The sequence below is a fragment of the Dunckerocampus dactyliophorus genome, chromosome 18 (genome assembly GCF_027744805.1).
Source record: "Dunckerocampus dactyliophorus isolate RoL2022-P2 chromosome 18, RoL_Ddac_1.1, whole genome shotgun sequence".
Lineage (NCBI taxonomy): Eukaryota > Metazoa > Chordata > Actinopteri > Syngnathiformes > Syngnathidae > Dunckerocampus > Dunckerocampus dactyliophorus.
In genome coordinates, this window is record NC_072836.1 from 3,269,898 (window position 1) to 3,290,336 (window position 20,439).

Consider the following 20,439-nt stretch of genomic DNA (forward strand, 5'->3'; position numbering starts at 1 on the left):
CACTTGAAGGCATAGCGTAGCAGGAAGCTGATCTTGCCGCAGTCGCTGCCCTGCTTGCCCTCGCCCTGGTCGCCTTTGGGCCGGTACAGCTCCGGTTTGATCTGCCCGATGCTGGTCACCTGCTCCTTTTCCTCGCCGTGGAAGTCGGGGCTGGAGAGCTGATGAGTCATGGGCTTGGGCCTGAACGCGGAATATTAAGCAAAGACAAAGAAGAAGAAGAAGAAGAAAAAGCCCATGCTCGGTGATTCAGCAGCTTTATGAGACAGGAAGTGACAGCTCATCCAGTGTGTATCATGAGGGGCTCTTCACTATTTTTATACACACTATGTGCAATTTACCTCAGCTTATTGGAGGCAGTTTTTCTTGGCATAGTGTCGTACATATAAGCCCCCAAATGCAGAAAAACACATAATTTGCAACATAAACACTGCAACCTAAATATCCATCCATCCATCAATTTTCTATGCTGTTTATCCTCGTGAGGGTCGCGGGGATAGGCTGGAGCCTATCCCAGCTGACTTTGGGCAACAGGTGGGCTATACCCCCCGGACTGGTCGCCAGCCAACCACAGGGCACATATAGACAACCAACCATTCACACTCACATTCATACCTATGGACAATTTAGAGTCCCCAATTAACCTAACATGCATGTTTTTGCAATGCGGGAGGAAACTCGAGTACCCGGAGGAAACCCACGCACGCACGGGGAGAACATGCAAACTCCACACAGAGATGCTCAAGCGAAGATTTGAACCCAGATCTTCCCAATCTCAACCTAAATAAAATTTAATGGTATTTAAACCTCCTTCTGGGAAAGAAACATAACCTTTGGTGATGGAACTTCAAGTGAAAATGGAGGCCACCAAGACGTGATGTCATCAGCTGCCTGGTAGAATGCTAATGACTGTATTGATGAAAAGACGATGTAATTATATTGTTATATCATTACAGTGTTCCCTCATTTATCATGGGGATAGGTTCCCAAAATGCCCCGCAATAAGTGAAATCCGCGAAGTAGCCAACTTTATTTGTTTACAATTATCATATATGTTTTAAGGCTGCAAACCTCTTCACAATACACTTTATACACATTTCTCAGACAGGCAATAACATTTTCTCACATTTTAAACACTCTGAAAGTTCAAATTTTGTTCGAATTTTAATGATCAATCTACTAGATTGGACACAATAAGTTATTAAGTGACTCACCATACTCACTGCTCTGACCGTGCTTCGTCCTGGCGCCATTCAACTGTAGTGTTTTTGTATCCTTGTTAAAACTGCCGTCGTCTTCCTCCTTGTCCTACTCCTTGAACCGAAGTGGTTTAGCTTCTTCTTCAATTGTTTTTTGGTGGTTAGTAAGCAGCTCATGCAGTTTGCTAGCGACGGCACGAAGGTGATTGATTGACAATGGTCTCCCTTATCCAATAAGGACTGTTGTGGCTTTATATTTGGCCGGCTATTGTCTGCTGTGGGTTCCTAATTGCTCGTACAGGCACGTAAACACACAGACTAGGTGGAGCTGCACGTCTTCAACATGAGTATACAACACCCTCTACTGGTAGCAGTAATAAATACAATAACAGACATACAGCAGAGCACCGCTAGATCGTTCTAATACGCCACAAGGACGCGGAACTCAATGCGTGTTCATATGCTGTTAAAAAATATATACCTGTGAAACAGCAAATCCGCAAAAGGTGAACCGCGATGGAGTGAGGGAACACTGTATTACAAAATAAAAAGATTATCAAAAATTATGACTTAGTTCAGTTCCGTGTTTCCCAGAGGACTATAATCTATTTGTGGCGGTGTTAGGTTGGAGTTGGGAGGTGTGCTGACATAATCGTCCAATTTGCATACGTGGCCAAAAAGTGAGTCAAAAACATGAACATCAAAACATGTTTAGAACTACAAATGTTGGCTAAGCTGACATCCATCATGGACAACACCTCTCACCCGCTACATGACACTGTTGTTTCCCTTAGCAGCTCCTTCAGCAGCAGACTGTTACACCCACGGTGTAAGAAGGAGAGGTTCCGCAGGTCCTTCATACCAACCGCTGTCAGGCTCTACAACACCTGCACCACCTGAACCATGTTGTAGTCAATATGCATTCTTTACACTGTACTCTTTACTTGCGTATCTTGCTTGCTGCTGTAACAAGTGAATTTCCCCGCTGTGGGATAAATAAAGTACAAATAAAGTACAAATACAAACAATGTCACAAACAAGACTAAGCCGCCTGTGAGTTTTTCTAGATGTGGGAGGGGCAACTGGAGCACCTGTTGCTTGTTGAGAAGAGAGACACGTGTTTGCCGGTCGCTTTTTTTGAAAAACAACATGTGGGGGGTTCTGAATAGTCGCTATTAACACCGTTCTCTCCTCCAACAAGAAGCAGAGTTAGGATGCCATCTACTATACGGAGATGGAATGACACGCGATATTGACACAGTCCCATTATAATGTGTATTTGTGGCGGGATGTATAATTTGTGTACTGTTTTTAATGCTTATTTAATTAAAATTTCATTTGTTATATGTTTCTTAACTTGCCTACCCTTAAAATCTACTGTATTGTGAGGTCCTGGATTGGTCTGAATTTCCCACGGGATCAATAAAGTATTTATCCATCTAACTTTGTTCTACAAGATGAGATCAAACACATGCGAAATGGATATAAGAAGTAGTTTTTAGCAGCAAGGTGCTGAATAAGAAGCGTTGTCCTTGCAGTGACTGATGATTCAACAACGTGACTTATTGTCCCCCGCAGTCACGTTTCCAGTAATGAGCTGAGGTAGCGGTGATGCACACTGACCTGGAGGTGACCTGCTGCTGAGACAGGGCGTTGGGCAGGTCTTTATGGGGGTGCGCGCCCCCCTCCGAGTTGGGGACGTCTGGAGATGTCTGGCTCAGCTTCAGGGTTCCTAGCAGAGTTGCAAATATGCAGAAAAAGAAGAAGGAGGAGAAGCTTTAATGACTTGCAATAAGGGATGTGGCGCCGGTGGCTGGGAGTTATTTATTGCAGGATGGAGTCATTGATGGCATTGATTTAACTGACTTAAAAGTCAGAAAGAGCAACGCAGTGCAAATGTGAAGTAGGATGATAAACACTTTGTGTCTGCAGCAACAACGTCATCAGTGTTTGCTGACATGAAAACATCCTAAAAGCAGGCACTGATTTGTTATCTTTTAATAGGACCAGTGGGAGCATCAACACCCCCCCCCCCACACATCACGCCATGGTGTAGACAGCAGTGCCGCACAGGGCTGAGTATTTATAGCACTCACTCGTTGGCCACACATTAGGCACACACTAATGTACGGTGGCTGACAGGATGAAAATACTGTAAATGAAAAATGCTGCAAATGCCAAAACACATAGAAACGTCCAAAACAACTGCATGAAAGAAATGCTGCAACACAACGCAAGTTAGCCAGGGTAACAGGACATTAACTAGGCTACCAGGAAGTGAGCTCGGCTAGCAGGGGCGCCAGACCTGAGGTATATCAGTCTTTAAATACACCAGCAGGATGCCCAGAAGAAAGTTGGCAGAATGTAAAGATACCTTTTTGTTTACACTTTTGTTAAACACATGGTCGTAAAAATCGGTTGGTTGTTCCATAATACTGTAAAATATTACATCTATATTGCATTAATTCTTTAAAGATGGACATCCCTCAGGTCTGGTGCCCCTTGTAGCATGGCTAACTTCCCCGTTGTTCTGTGAACTTACAGCGTTTCTCCTATGCATGTTTTTTTGGGTGTTGTGTGGTGTTTGGTGTGTGCTCTATAAATAAACTTGCCTTGCCTGGTTTTTGGACCATTTTTGTGTTTGGAGCCCTTGTTGGCCACGTAGTAATGAAAAATGTGTCTTTACAAAAGACATCAAAAAAGATATCAGCCAATATGAGGGAATTATGACATCATACCGATAAAGATAACATTAAAAGCAGCTCCGATAACCGATAATTTTTTAAAAAGCTCCAAAAGAGCTGAGTTTACCCATACTGTGCAGGTTAGCAAGTGAAGCGCTTATTTTTTCTCCTGCCTGTGATGTTAACGGCCTGCCGTAACTTCCCCTGAGCTCACTTGTAAACAAATATTCACTTCAGAGACATTTCACCTGCTAGTGGTATCACAGAGCACATGAAAAAACCTATCAGCCACCTGAAACGCCACTTTGCTATGACATTTGGGGCTTGTTGTGCTGCGGCATTTGAAAAGTGCAAAAAGTTTGCCAGTGCACTTTGTTGGGCTCCTCCCGCTCTATACTTCGGCTCTCCTGACCTCCATAGCGGCACACCGGCTGCTCATGGCATGTGTTATAATATAGTTCACTTTGCTGCGCCACAGCAGGTGGCTCCCTCCGCTTTATACTCTGGTTCTCCTGATAGTAGTGATGTGATAGTAGCAATGTCATAATATTTGATTAGGACAAATTAACAGGTACAGTTGGTCAAGTCCAAATATGTTCGAGTGCTTCTTACCTCCAGGTGTGCACAAGCTACAGTTAAATCTAAAAAAAAAGTTATCGGTATCTGTTTGAGAAAAAAAGATATTGTGCATCTTGAATGCTTATACAACTACAGTAATATACTGCTTGTACACTAATGTCATATTTAGCTTTCTATGCACTTCTACACCCACACAAATAATAAAAAATGACAATGATTGTGCATAATTGTATTACTGACAGCTCTTGTAGTGGATTTTGTGAGGTATAAGTGCAGGTGTACATAAAGTTGTGTCCAGTGCTAAAAGAAGCAGTGGATGGAGATCAGCACCATGGACAGCACCATGCACGTCTCAATGCGAGTGTGTTTTCTCCTCTCACCAGCATTGTTGGGGTAAGAGTCCATGTCCAGGTACGAGTGCTCTTGAGTCTCGTGCGGGCCCCCAACCACGCCCCCGACCTCCCCCCTCTCCAGCCCCACCAGATCAGAGAAGTGGGGGTGATGCTGCCCCTGCTGGCCGAGGGAGGGGTATAGCGAGGAGGACGAGTGGCCCTCCTTCCTCTGCAACAATGGGGGTAAGAAGGATGGACCTCCGGCACCGCCCAAACCCCCCACGCCGGCGCTCCCGGGGAGCAAGCCTGAGGTCAAGCTGAGGCCGCCGCCTTCCTTGTCTCGCCATGGCAACCAGCACAGCTTCCAGGAGACGAAGAGAGACACTGAGAGGAGGACGATGCCGCAGAAGGTGACGATGACGGACAGCAGACTGACGGAGATCTCTGCAGGCAGTAAAGACAAGAAGACATTGACATCATCAAGGAGTCTCTCCTTTAAAACAAACTAGACTAGAATGTCACTCAGAGCAATGAGGCGCCAAGGCCAACAACAAAACACTGATTGACAAATGATGATATGTTGCACTCCATTCCTGTAGGGGGCACCAATGTGGGTACAACACATCACATCCCCCTACTGCTAGGGTGTCCAAAGTGCAGCCAGGGGGCTATTTGCAGGCCATGGCAAATTCTAAAAATATAATTACAAAAAAGAATAAAGTGCAAATATCAAAAGCAAAAAGTTGTAATCTAATGAGAAAAAGTTCAAAAGAATAAAGTTGGAATATTAGGAGGGAAAAGAAAGTAATTTTAGCAGCATAAAGCTGAAATATTAAAGAAAAAAAGTCTTAATATTATGAGAAGCAAACCAAACATTTTTGGAAGATTAGATTGCGGAAGTTACACCGTTATAACAAATAAAGTATAAATATTAAGTGAATAAAGTCAGAATTATGAGGAGAAAATTTACAAGAAACAATTAAAAAAACAAACAGCAGAAATGGAAAAAAAATGCTGTAATTTTAAGAAAATAACGTTTAAAAAAAGGGTGTATTCTAACGAGAGAAAAAGTCACAACTTTATGAGCATAAACTCATAATATTATGAGGAAAAACACCCACACCCACCAGGGACATAAACAGGGAAACTCGACACTTAAAATTTTTCAACTGAAGAAGCTTTTTGGATGAAATGAAATATTTAATTTCTCAAACTGTATTTACTTTAGCGTAAGTTCTGATGTTTAGTTCTGTTGTGCAGGTAATTTTTCTCCTTTAAAAAAAATTCATTTTGGCTCGGCAAAGTTTCTTTCCAAGTTGAAGTTGGCAAAGGTGGTTGTGAGTTTAAAAAAAAAAAAACACTTTCGCATCTCAAGGTCGTCTTCTCTTTCAAGACGTTCCATGGAGTATGTACCGAACCTTGTCAAGCGACAGAGAGAATTCCTGTGCATTTAAGGAGGAGTCTCCTTGAATCGTCTCCCCCCGCGTCCCTCTACAGACGCCTCATTACTGGCTTTTAGTCCTTTTCCCATGATGCCGCCTGGCTCGCATCCCTCCCCATCCCTCCCTCCAGTCAATTATTCATCAGTCTGTGTATGTCATTAATCAGCACTTGTTCCTCAGATATCACCGGCGAGGGGGAGGAGAGAGACGTGGGAGTTTGGAGGATGATTAGTTCATTTTCGAAGGCGTAGGACAAGCGAGTGTGGAGGTCAGTTAAGGAGATGAAAGGAATAGAAGGGCGTAAGGAGACAAAAGGAGGAGTCTGCGAGACGGATTGTTGCACGTGTGGAAGTGGACACATGGCGCTGACTGGATCCATTTCTCCTTTTCATTTGGCCCGAGGAGGCTGATGAAGTCGATGCAAGCGGTGCGGCGTGCGCCAAGGAGAGACAAGCGGTGATTTAGGGCCAAGCCTGGCAAGGGGTGGGGCTTGGCCCTGGGAAAGGTTCATGTATCGATCGGCAAGAGGAGTGGGGGGAAAAAAACAATGCAAGCAGGCTGAGACGTAGCGGCAGACACATCAGGAAGCAGCCATACTGCTCGGCTGTGATCAAACGTGTGCCGGGACTGTCAGGACGTGCCGCTTGCCATTTGTCCAGGCACCTTCCCGAGCAGACACGATTCCTCCCGATGATCAAAGGCTAGCGAGTGGAAGGCTGAGGCCACACTAACATTTAAAAAATAATTTTCAACACTGCAGTGGCGTTAAAATAAAACCTGTCGCATGAAACACTAGCTGTCGAGATGGGATGTTTATCGATATTCAATAACAAAGCCAAGGTTCCCAAAGTGGGGTACGCGGGCGCCCAGAGTGGAACACCAATTGTCATAGGGGCTACGTGAATAAAAATGAAAAACAATTGGCGCCTAATGCTCAGTGCGCCTGAATGCCTCACAGAAAGGAGTCAGAGCATGAAGTTGTTCTTTGCTCTTTGCTCTGTGTGCATCGTATGAACAAATAAGTAAGTTTGATGGTTATTCTGTGCATTAAGAGTGTTTCATCTTGAAGATTTCATTAATATTGGCGTTCCAATCCCCACACGGCGCAGACATGAAAGCCTGTCACAAATCAGGCTTTGGTATTAAATGAATATGCAGACTTAAACCATAGCAGTCGTGAGTGGACCAAAAAAAAGTGGCGCTCAAATGCAAACCATTGAAACAGAAGGATGCCAAAATCAGACTGGAATAAAAGATGTAGGATGATTACTGATCTATTTATTAGTGCTCATGTGAAACTTTATCAAAAAGTGACCATACAAAAGACACATTTTGGACCCGGATTGCTATAAAATTAACTGACCAATGAATTATGTTCAATGTGTCAAGTTAATTAAGATAAAAAGGTTTATGATTTTGAAGTGTGCTGGAGTAGGGGGTACATGGCTTCAGGTCAAATGTCTGAAGTGGTACGCGCCTATAAAAAGTTTGGGAACCCCTGCCATCAAGGCATTGGTGCTGACAAATGACATAACAAGACTGAAATACTAAACGCTAAAGTGCTAAAATGCTAAATTTAACCCTCAAATGAGGCAAAAATAAGGTATAGTTACCGCTGCCTAATTCTAGAGTTCTTCTGCCAACTCCTTTTCTGATGCGTTGAATTGTACAAATGTAACCGCATGATGTAACGTGTCTGAACCTAACAAACCGTACCTTTGCCAGGAAATACCAGTGCACTGTGCAACGTCAATCAAAAACACCAAAAACGCCATTTACTCACATACATTTCCCCAGAAAGTCATTGTTCAGGTAGCTAAAGCACGTATAGAAATATACGTTCCCAAGGGGGCACGACACTGGAGGCCTCTGACGACACTTCCTGTCAATCACTTCCTGAGTCGAGCCCACTGGGAGTCACTGCGCATCAAAGCTGCCTCTGCTGCTTACACAAGTCTTTCGCTGGCAGCTCGCGGCCATCCCGGTCCTGAGAGGCCTCCCAGACTTCCGACACAAAGCCGGGAAGCGAAGGGGGAGGGGGGATGATGCCTCAAACCACGGCGTGACATTTCTTTAAGGGCTGGTCCAAATCTCCCGAGGCAGAATGCAGCCAATCCAGGCTAATCTACGCTGAGCCACAGTGCATCTACACACTAATCTGCATAACGGCGTGCTGCACTCGCTTCGGGGGAACTCAAACAACGGCCTCCTACTCTGATTGGTTCCAAATGTGAAATCCATTCAGCGCTAACAATCCCGAGTTGCAGCGAGACTCTTTGGGGACTCGTAAAAGAAGTCGAGATACGCGGATGAATATTTTATGTTTTCTAGTCGTGAGCATGTTTAAGCATCTTTTCGACATTTGTCTTCTCGTACCTTCAGCGTTCACGCTGATGTTCCTAGCGTTGACGTATATAATGACAAACATCTGCTGTGGTGTGCCTCTAGCAAACACCATTAACGTCCTTTTTCATGAGCGTACTTCACATGTACTTTCCTTCAATAGGCATCATGAATATCCATAATTACATACAGTACGCAGCAGAACGAGTCACTTTGACTGCTTAACTGCCAAGCCATGCACCTTTCCTTTGGTCCCAAATAAAGCAAATAAAGAAAATTCATATACGTTTGTTAGCTGGAAGGTAACATGCCACCGGGGGGATTGGAATTCCAAGGCTGGGTCTCAGTTTTAGGTTCTTAGGGTGAGGAGCTTGGTCATCCAGGAGGGACTGCTCCGTCACATTGAGAGGAGCCATCTAGTCCGGATGCCTCCCAGGTGAGGTGTTCCAGTCATGGTCAGCCGGGAGGAGGCCCCTAGGCAGACCGAGGACACGCTGGAGGGATTATGTCTCACAGCAGGCCTGGTGTCCTCCCGGTGGAACTGGAAGAAGTGGCCGGATACCAGGAAGTCTGAGCTTCCCTATTCCCTACCGCGGCCCTGACTGGGGTAAGCAAAAGAAAATGGTTGGATGAATGGTCTCAGTTTGAGCACTTCAGTACTGACACTTGACCTTTAGAGTTCATTCAGACTGAGAAGTACCTGGGTCGGTGTGTAGTGCTTACCCCGAGCCCCAATAGGTCTTACCTTTACCCTCACCCTCACCCTCAGAAGGGCTTACCTTTAGCCGTAGCGGTAGAGGAAGTCCACATAGTGACAGGAAGACGTACCTGCATCCAGCTGTCTGTTGCGTCCTCTCAGCAGGTAGCTGAACTCCTGGCACAATTCGCTCTGGCTGTGTCCACGCGGCGAGTTGAAGCAGAGCTCTTCCACCAACATCAGCGCCTTCTTGCACAAGTCTTCATCCCAGTCGCCCGACATCCTCCAATCTGCATCGCACTCTTGCCCGCACTTTCACCAATCGCAGCGCAGCCCTTGCCGCCCGTCCTCGGGAAGTGGAGCAAAGAGGCTCGGCTCACTGGAGTCTCGGGCTGGATCACGTGGACCGGAAAGACGGGCCCATCAAGAACAGAGGGACACGCCCGAATCACTTTGCCTGGATACACACACAGTTGGAGCAAGAACACAGCAGGAGCATGACAAAATCACCATCCATGGAAAGTTCTCACAAAATATTGAACTGGGATGTTCTTCTACAATGTTATATGAGGACTGGGAAGTTCTAATGGGATTCTGTATTAGGGAGTGCTACTGGGATTTTCAGGTGGGATGCTCAGTCGTACTGGGAAGTTCTACCAGGATGTTCTATTGGGAGCCTGTGCTTCGACATTCTACTGGGAAAGGATCCACGCGGTTGCAGAACTGGAAATTTCTTCCTCAGAGTTTTATTGGAAGACTGTAGGTGTTCCACTTGGAAGTTCTACTGGGATGCTGCACTATTGAGAATTGTTCTACTGGGATGTTCTGTTGAAACATTCTATAGGGACGTTGTACCAAAATATAGAACTTGGATGTTCTTCTACAATGTTTTATCTGGATGCAATACTGGAAAGAAATACTGGGATTTTCAGTTGGGATGCTTGTGTCGTAAAGGGAGGTTCTACCAGGATGTTCTATTGGGAGTCTGTGCTTGGACATTCTACTGGGAGAGGTTCCACTGAGATGTTCTACTGGGATGCAGGACTGGAAATTTCCTCTACAGCATTTTATGAGGAGACTGTAGACGTTCCAATTGGAAGTTCTACTGGGATGCATGTCATAATGGGATGTTCTACTTGAATGCTGTACTTGGAAGTTCTACCAACATATCCAGGATGTTCTACTAGAATGCCAGCCACAGGTATTTCTTTTAGTCTAAAAGCTGTCGAAGATGAGACGGTGTGTGCTTGTGACGTAAGGAGCAATTGATATCGTGAACAACAACACGAAAGTATTTAAAGGTTCAAAATGGAAAAGGAGCGGTAACTTGTTCCTCGTTTTTAACGACGTGAGAAGAAAACAGACATTAGTCAAGAGTTACCTTTGTGTGTGCGCGTGTGTGAAGGGAAAGCCCAAGTTAACACATTTCATGATCTGTCTTAATGTCACAAAGGCTCTCAAGGATTGGGGGGGGGGCGTGTGGAATCCACTGAGGCGACGCGCTGCTTGGCTGCGTGTGTTTTACTGTTTAATGCCTGGAGTGTGTGTGTAACCTTTAGCATCTGGTGGTGTTACTAAAGAGCAAACAAGCAGCTTGGTTTAGTCCTGCGGGCCTTCAGCGCTCCTCTGCCACCAATCAGCATGAACTTCCTGGAACGACTCTTTGGGAGCTCACTGACATCACCTGGAAGAACAAACAGAACAAAAGCTCCATCTAAAATAAGGACACCAACATCAGGCGTGATGTTGGTGGAAAAAAAACAGCTCAGTAGAATTATAATTAGCGGAGGGTTTGACGGCCTTGTGCTGCAGCTTCTCCTTTCATCCAAAAGAAACTTCCACGGTTTTATTTTTGATCTAATTCTGTCTAAATAAAAGCGGGTCAGAACTTGAAGTTCTTACAGTCCGAACGTCTCCAGCGACTGTTCACGGGACACAACACACGAGTTGGATCACAACTCTGCCTGGGCGATGACGCTCACTTTGGGCTGTTACAGTCTGCTTCGCAAAGGCGCCGTGTGGGACAGTGACCCGCCGCATTGCTGGGTTTCACGTGACGTCACATCAGGTTGTTGTCAGCCCTGCCTCAAAATAAAAACTGAATTTCGGTCCGTAAACATGAGACTCGCTAGAGAACTACTTATAGGATACAGTCTATGTCCTACACTGATTCCTTGTTGGCTAACTTTTTACTCTTCATTATGTCTCCCAAGCGGCAGTGCGCCAAAGAAAAGGAAAGCCATCACCTAGGAAGAGAAAATGAACATCATATAAAGCTCAGAGAGGACACGCCCACCATTAGTGGCCGTTCGACTGTCGCATAATTAAGAATAACGATGACTGAATGCTAATAAAAGCTACAGGGGTCATGGATTCGGTGTGCTGTTATAAGGAGTCCTGGGAGGAGAAGAGGAGCCTGGACAAGCCTGGGTCAATATTTGAAGAAGGTAGAAAGGCCTGCAAGAAAACCACAAGGATAAAAGTCAGGACTCCCTCTCTTTTCATTTCTCTTTCATATTGTTTGCCGATAAGTGGGCCGCACGGTGGCCTAGTGGCCACACAGTCAAGAGAGCTGGAAGATCTGCGTTCAAATCTCCATTGGACATCTCTGTGTGGAGTTTGCATGAGATTTCTCCGGGTACTCCGGCTCCCAAAAACATTATGTTAATTGGAGACTCCAAATTGTCCATAGGTATGAATGTGAGCGTTTGTCTATATGTGCCCTGCGATTGGCTGGTGACCAGTCCAGGGTGTACCCCGCCTCTTGCCCAAAGTCAGCTGGGATTGGCTCCAGCATGCCCCCGCGACCCTAGTGAGGACACGTAGCATAGAAAAAGAATTAATTAATGAATAAGGCCCAGGCCGGTTGGCAGGAATAAATCAAAGGTAAAACAATGGCGGAAGGTCAGCTCACCTCCCCACAAAAGCAGCGACGTCTCCAAGCGTGTCGGAGCGAAAGAGGACTATTGATCGTGGGGCGCGTGTCATTCGGGGGAGACATCAGTCTTTGCATTGAGTGGCAGCTCCCCAGCAAAGTGCTCCTCATGGCTCCATCCATCAATCAATCAATCAATCAGCGCATTAGGCATATCTCGCTCAGAACAAGATGCAAACGGAGAAATGCCCCCGCTGGCTTTGAATTGTCTCGGCACGCTACACCGACAGTCACGTCAGTCTGTCCGCCTGAAGGAGAAGCACTTAAGTCTATTTATCCCTCCATGACAGCGCAGTGGAATCCAAAATTGGGGGGAAAAAAAATCCAATATTGCTAACATCTAGCCCCGCCCCTGTGTGTTCCCCCCATTAGGACAGTAAATCTGTCTGAGTGACTTTTCAATAGGAGGTCTCAATCCCAGCAATGGCTGTCTGGCACAAAGAGACGCCGCCTCAAATGCCAGCATGAAGATCAGCAGGATGGACAAGACAGACGAAGGGGCAGTAAAGCGAATTGTTTTGAGGGGCGGTGCAACACTAAAGCCACGTTTCCACCACACAGGACAATTTGGTTCATTTCAAAACAGACCAAGAGCATTCCACTTGGTTTGGGTGCTAGTCTTGTTTCCATTTACCAGGTCGGTTCAGATTGGTACCGGACAGATTTTTCTTCATTTCCATGGTAAAGCCTCCCAAAATATTATGATTACGACATACAGTAACATGGCGACAGAGCACGTCACCAATGAATTCAACAAAGAAGAGGAAGTTAAATGCAGTTAAACCAAGGACAACAATGGAGGACATCTTTCTTCTTGACGTTCTGGACGTGACCATTCTCTGTAAACCAATCAGCACAGTGCATTGTGCCTACCTCCACCTTTTTAAGTTACCTTCCAAACACTTAATGCATATGATCACATTTGATTATGTGAACCTTACCTCTATTACAACATTGGTTCTGTTGCTGCTGTGTTTTGCAATGCACTTGTTCATAATCAACCATGTGATCAAAGAGCACTACGTTTTCCCTGTCCACTTTCTCAGGCACTTCCAATCATGTTCAAATGTACTTAGGTTATATGTCATGAGTTTCCACATTTAGACACACTATTTGCAGCAAAAATGTGAGTATATTATTATTATGTCATTATTGTCTTTGCTGATGGGCTGTGTGAAATGGTGCGGTTCTCCTGCCTCATAGTCGAGGTGTGCAAGGTCTGTCGTAAACACGCACTCGGGTTACCAAGTATGGTTCCCTGGCTGATAAAAAGGCTAACCACTCGGCCACAGCGAGCACTAACATGCACGCGCATACAGGACGCTAAACCCCCCCACCACCCCACAACTCTTTTGTGTACACTCTACTGCCGCACGCAGCAACAAAAAACCTCCCACGGACTCTCCATTGACTGCCGCGCAGCTCAGGATCGATAGCCTCAGAGAGCCTCCGAGCTTCCAGCTGACTGCTAAGGTCACCGTGGGAATGGACGGCGGCGAGCAAAGTCACCATCTCATTACGGTGCGTGCTATGGAGGAGGCGGGGGGCAGGGGGGTACATTTTAGGAGAAAAGAGACAAAAAGAAGCATCGGTGGAGGCGACCATGAGGCCAGAAGTTCAGCCAATGACCTGCAATTAATCACTAACGAGCTCCGGGTATCATTATTAATAACCGCATCTAGCTATTATGTCCACAGTCTAGGACGCCTTGAAGAGATTAGATGTTTCCCATACATTCATGTGGACCGCCACAAATAGATTTGGCGCTACCTGTTTGCCCTTGCTCATAAACACATTATGATGGGACTGTCTGTAAAGAAGTAGATGGCACTTTAGCTCTGCTTCTTAACACACCTCATACGCACCTGCTCCACCAGAGAAGAAGAATCATGTGTTTACAGACCCTTCTACATTCTTATTTTCAAAAACGTGACTAGCGACAAATCTGGCAACTTTTTCTGGTCTTACTGGACACTTTTCGGGACTAACATGAAAGCATGTGTCGCTCTTCGCTGCTGTGGGCCACCCCCCATCTGAGACTATGTTCACACTGCAGGCTGTGATGCCCAAATCAGATTTTCTTGTTAAAATTCAATCTTTTATGTGGCTGTTCACATTACCCCAAAAAATGTGACTTGTCAATGTGAACGCCAAGCATCCGGGAAGTTATGCGCATGCGCAACAGCAAGACGTCACACGTTTTGACGTGTGTTTATGGATGTAAACATTACCTCGATTTGTGCTCTGCTTGACGCATTTGTGGCAATTTCAAGGATTTTTAAGATTGAGAAGAAAGAGGACAAAGAATTTTAGCTTGCTGCCACATCTGTTCCGAGGAGTGGGTGGATGTCGAAGCCAGGAGTGGTGGGACATTAACATGAGCCGCCTCTCTGACACCTTTGACCCTTTTTTTTTTTTTTTTATAATTTTCGGATGACAAGAATAAACTTTTGCCTACATCGGTGAGTGCCTTTATCCAAGTCCCGATAAGCATGGCAAAACCTTTCCGTGACATATAGGTCGCATATATGCGACCTCACCGTTCAGACTGCAGTAGCTGGGATACAGCTCTGGTACGGATCTACAGTACATCTACATACGAACGAGGTTGGCGTCGCATTTGAAAAAAACTTGAACATTGTTCACACTGATATGAATAAATCAGATACAGGTCACATATGAGCACAAAACTCTGAATTGACCTACAGTGTGAAAGTAGTCTAAAAGCACTCACAGGTGGCTCAGTCTTGCTTGTGGCATTAAAAAAAACAAAAACAAAACGCAGAAGCAATACAATAAAGCTAACTTGCATTTCTGAACATATTTGTTTTGCTTTTCATGTATCCTGCTCACTTGTCTCCCACAGAGTCCATTAAAAAAATGACATGTACATGCGTCATGGCCAGTTATGCAAATAACATGATGTCATCGACATGACACGTCCTAACCTGCAGAAATCTTTACAAGGATCTTGTATATTTTGAAATTAATCGTTGTAATTAGATTATTGAAGTATAGTGACAACTAAATCCTGAATGACGTAAACCATGTGGTGTCCGATCATCATCATTATCACTGACGGACATGAGTGCAAGGTTTTATTTTCCGTTATTTTTCATGAAGTTAATATTGTACAGTTATCTTTTTACATGTTTATTATGTAGCAGTGAGTGAACACTGCATAAAATAAGCAAGTTTTGAGTGCACCTCAATTTAAAATTTTGACTCCCTCTGAGAATTTGTCTTACATACATACATATACTGTAAATATATACACATATAGACACACATATATACATACATATCCCTAAACATATGAAAATATCAGCGAGGTGTTGTTGTTCTATCCAGTGGGGAATGCTGTGGATCAATAAGCTGATGGAAGTGAAAGCCTGCGTATCGCCTTCATGTCTTTGTTCCGGGCTAACAATGCCACTGAGTTGTGTCTCATTTAGCTTGCTAATCCATTGGTTATGCCTAACGAGAGGTTTCATCTGCTTTCTATTGCTTCTGTCTGCCGTCTGTACCTGCAAGTCATCATTAAATGGGCCTTTTATTCTATAGGGCTTTAAGCCCGTTACACGCTTGCTCTGTCAGCAAGGCGTCCGCGGCCATGTGAACCGCCCGTGTCTCTGATCAATGGACAAGGCGTCCGTCATCCGTAGAGGTCATGACCTTTATATCACTTCCTCTCTTAGACTGCAGTCTGACAGGTTTAAAGAGGGGGGGGGTGTCTTCTGGCCAGTTCGTCTTTGGGGACGGAGGCAGGGATATTAATGTCTATTGACTGGACGTTAATAGCTTTGCCGGGCCTCGGCCTGCTGCTCGCTTCTATTTAGTGTGTCCCATAATAGACGCCGGACGTAAATAACGAGCCGTGAGATCCGCTCTAGGCCGTATACCTCTATATGGACACGCCAGCTCACTAGCAGATCTATGTGGAGCTGTTGGACTGGTGGACCTCCTTTCTGCGTGAATAATAATTGGTAGCTCTTTCATGGTGAAGGGGCGTGGCCGTGAGAGGTGCAAGGGAAAGGGGGGGGGGTCAACCTGCCTTGTGAGCCCCCCCCCCACCTTGTCTGTCGGGCGTTATGTCTAATAAACAAAAGTTGAAGCATCATCATCATCATCAGACGCTGCCAAGACGCGCACGCGCCTGGAAAGCAATATGGACGGCACACATTAAACATTCATGCAAGCAAGCGCGCACACACCGCGTGATGTGCAGCGTGCACGACGTGCAGCAGCAGGAAAAGGTGAGCGTTTTCTTACCTTGGATGTTGTGCAGAAATCCTTCCGCTTGTCAGGTCAGCTCTCCTGTCAGACGCGACGTTTAGAAAAAAGAAAGGAGCATTCCGCCGCCCCCTCCCTCCCTCCAGCCCTCACGCACGCGCCTCTGCCTCCATAGAGATGCTGTGTGCCGCTCGCGCAGAGAGAAACGACGGCGGCTCTCCTGTTTGCTGCGTTCTCCAATGTTTCTACCTTCCTTGTGTGTTTTGCTCCGCTCACGATCGGTGCTCCCTCCCTCCTCTTTCCTCCTCCCTCCTTGTCTCCCTCTCCTGGATGCTCGCTCTCAGCTTCCCTCCCTGTGCTCGGAATACTAATTCACCGCCTCTCCTCCCTCTCTCTCCTCTACTAAAGACACACTGATCTATGTGAGGTGTTTCTATGTGTGTGTGTGTGTGTGTGTGTGTGTGTGTGATGGCCCCTCAGCCCAGAGGGGAGCTGCACCTATATGATCTTCTCTGTGCTATTAGAGGTGTGATTAGGTACTAACAACCATAATACTCTTGCAGGGGTCCCTGGAGGTGTGATTCTGTTGGTGGTGGCGTTGTAGGGATGTTTTGGGGGAGGGGGTGTCAAGATTAGACAGTCTTATTAGGAGTTGTGTGGTTCCCCTGCTCCATGCTAACACATCAAGGCAGAATAACGAGGACTCACATGCTAGCGTTGAGCGTGTTCGTTACCCAAAATGGCGTCCCTCACGGCGGCGTTCCTGGAGAGAATCTAATTTGATTTGTTGATCAGGCGGCGAGAAAATGTAATTGGAATGTCAGCGAGATGTCCGTCTCTGTAACATACGGCATCCATCAGGAGAAATCTCATCAAAGTTATCAGACAAAGTGATTAGATGGCAGAAGGGGTGGACGCTGCGGGGGGCGGGGGTGGTGGGGGACCTTGTCATCTCGCAGAGGTTGTAATCCGCCCCGGAGAGAGCATGCGGGTTTGGGCCCGGCGCCAACGCTCGGTGGTTATGTAACAGCAGGAGAAGTCGTGTGCTTGCCCCTCAAGACGTGCCCCTGCAGGTGGGCACGGCGCCACGACGGAGCCACATGGCCCGCACGTGCTTCTCGTCACAACATGAGGTACACATCCACCACCTGGTCCCACAAAGGACAATCCTGCCTTTAAGAAGATGGTAGACATGCACACAAGGCCGAAGAATCGCTGGATCAGCATCGATAATGTACAAACTTATCTTCAAACATCCTGGATCCGCACCTTATGGCTTTCTCCTTGCCTGGAGAAGGTTTGCATCCATTGGTCACAGTTCCTAAGAGGAGTTCATCAAAATACAACCCCTGGTTTTGTCCCAAACTGACCATTCCAGTTTTTATGCATGTTAAGACCCCCCAAAATGCAAGCAAAGGCCTGGAATAACAATAACGAACAGCAGTTCCAATGAAGTGGCCAGTGAGAGATGATATCACGGAGTGTCGTCACAGTGTCGCCTCTCATTCGGCCATTCCTCTGAATGATCGATCCTCAATTAATGAGCTGTCATGCCCACTAAAGTGTCGGTCACTCATCTGTCACCACTCCAAACCCAAAAAGCTGCTACCACCGACTGAAGCATCAACTTTGAGGTGAAAAGAGAGGAGGCGGAATAACATCAGTGTTTGGAACCCTGCAGGCAATAATTGAGGGTAAACAGTGACCTATGCCATGTGTCACAACACAACTGGGCTACACAGAGATGCGCAACAGAGGCAGCAGCAGCAGCAGGGGAGGATGATGATAATGAAGAGTGGACCGTCAAATCCGATTGAGGATAGGGGAGAAAAAAAGCAAAAACAGCAGCAGCATGTCCTGCATCAACCCAGAAACCTTGTTTTTTGTCTTCTTGCAAACAGGCACTGGCGTGACAGCACTTTCTGGAGCAAATCATCCACTCTTGGAAGCTTGTGCCACACACACACACACACACACACACGCACACACACACACACACACACACAGCTGCATGCCTGTCTACACATCACACAAGTGCAGAAATGCTGGAGGAGACGAGCTCCATGGCAACATGGATGAAGATGGCGGCCTTTGTCTTAACTTAATGTTTTTAACAAGTGTGTTGTCCAAAATCTAGCCTTGATGCTGGAAAATCATCAGTTTAAAAGCGCTTTTAGCACAGGGTGACCATATTTTGATGAGCGAAAACCAGGACACTCTGCCCACCAATGAAATACTCAAATGATACTGGAAGTGCACTCAAAGATGCCCTATTTCAATACAATTAAAGTATGTCTCCTCTGTTATACAGTGCTCCCTCATCTATCACGGTTAATTGGTTCCAGACCCAACCATGATAAGCGAATTTCTGTGAAATAGGATTTATAAATGGAATATTTTCATAGTTTGAGCAGAGAAAACCTGTTTAGAACCTTCTAAATACGGTTTGGTTTTAACATTAGATATATAGTCACCTTTACACTCCTGTTGCCCAATATAGTAGACATAAGAGAAAATAAGACATTTAATACAGTGTTCCCTCATTAATCACGGGGAATAGGTTCCCAAAAATGGACCGCAAAAAAGTGAAGTCGGCGAAGTAGCAAACTTTGTTTCCAATTATCATATATGTTTTAAGGCTGTAAAACCCCTCACAATACACTTTATGCACTTTTCTCAGACAGGCATGAACATTTTCTCACATTTCTCTTGTTTAAAACACTCTCAGAGTTCAAATTTCATTTCGTTAATGATTAAGCTTCTACGTTGGACACAAATTATTGAGTGACTCACATGTATTCACTCCTCTGACCACGCCTCGTCCTGGCGTCGTTCGGCTGTAGCGTTTTTGTATCGTTGTGAAAACATATTGCTCCTGCAGTCGTCGTCCTCCTCCTCGCCCTACTCCTTGAACCGAAGATTCTGTTTATTGGTGGTTGGTAAGCAGCTCACACAGTTAGCAAGTTTGAATATTGACCACAACAGGAAACGGCACGACAGAGCTAGATTGACAATGGTCTACAGCCAATCAGGATGCAGAACACAATGGTTGGGTTCTCCCTTAGCTAATAAGAACTTTTATGGCTCTATAGTTAGCCGGCTATTGTCTACTGTGGGTTCCTAATATGCTCTACAGGCACTTACTGAGACTACTGAGACTAGGTGGAGCTGCACAAGTCTTCCAACTCTCACATGAGTACACAACACCCTCTACTGGTAGCAGTAGTAAATACAATAACAGACACCTACAACAGAGCACCGATAGATCGCTGTAATACACCACAAGGACGCGAACCCAATGCTTGTATATTTGCAAAATTGCACTTCAAAAAATCCGCCAAACATTGAATCTGCAAGAGGTGAACTGCGATGTAGCGAGGGAACACGGTACATAAATAAGAGTCATGCTTGTCTGTGTTACGATAAATGTGTTTCCAAAGGGACCTGAAGGAGTGATGGACAGAAAGTGACGCCAGGGCTTAAGAGTCGAGTTTCAACTTTGCATTGGTAATGGCCGCAACAGTAGCTTGTGTTTTTTTAGGTATTTTTTTATTACGGGTTATTGTGCCTGCATTAAAAGCCTGTCGAAGTCTGCTGCTTGTGTGTCTTACCCAGCATACAGTGACAGTGACACCGAGTGTAGAATACATTTCATCATCTTTGAGTCGCTTATATAATTAATATACATTTTTGGAAAAAATTGAAAAAAACATGAAATTCAAAGCGCAAAGTGGTGAGCTTTACAACACTTGAACTCCGTGCATGTTTTGCTTTTTCTTTGACTTTTTGCCAACACTAATTCAAAAAGTTGCCCACGCGGCAGCCTCTCTGAGATTACGTCACACGCAGTGCCCCAATTTAATGAAAAACAATGACAACCAGGACATTTATCACTTTCTAATAAAAAAAGGGAAACCAGGACATTTGGTCACCCTGTTTTAGTCTAATAATTAGTCTCCAACAGCGTGTGTGTCTCGCTATTTACAAAACATAAGTCT

At 45.4% G+C, this 20,439-nt stretch overlaps 1 protein-coding gene across 2 annotated transcripts in view; it reads right to left on the reverse strand.

Moving 5' to 3' along the window:
• Nucleotides 1-16,752, reverse strand: part of syt3 (synaptotagmin III) — a 33,562-nt gene extending 16,810 nt beyond the window's left edge. Inside the window, exons 1-6 of one of the 2 annotated variants that reach the window (XM_054759481.1) lie at nucleotides 16,481-16,752; nucleotides 10,827-10,957; nucleotides 9,405-9,730; nucleotides 4,840-5,235; nucleotides 2,820-2,928; nucleotides 4-180 (exon numbers count right to left, since the gene is read on the reverse strand). In XM_054759481.1, coding sequence (XP_054615456.1) covers nucleotides 4-180; nucleotides 2,820-2,928; nucleotides 4,840-5,235; nucleotides 9,405-9,555 — 833 coding nt within the window. In that variant the 5' untranslated portion in view covers nucleotides 9,556-9,730; nucleotides 10,827-10,957; nucleotides 16,481-16,752. Of the gene's footprint in view, nucleotides 1-3; nucleotides 181-2,819; nucleotides 2,929-4,839; nucleotides 5,236-9,404; nucleotides 10,958-16,480 lie in introns of both variants that reach the window. The other variant, XM_054759482.1, reaches the window with a different exon arrangement.
• Nucleotides 16,753-20,439: the final 3,687 nt, after the last annotated feature.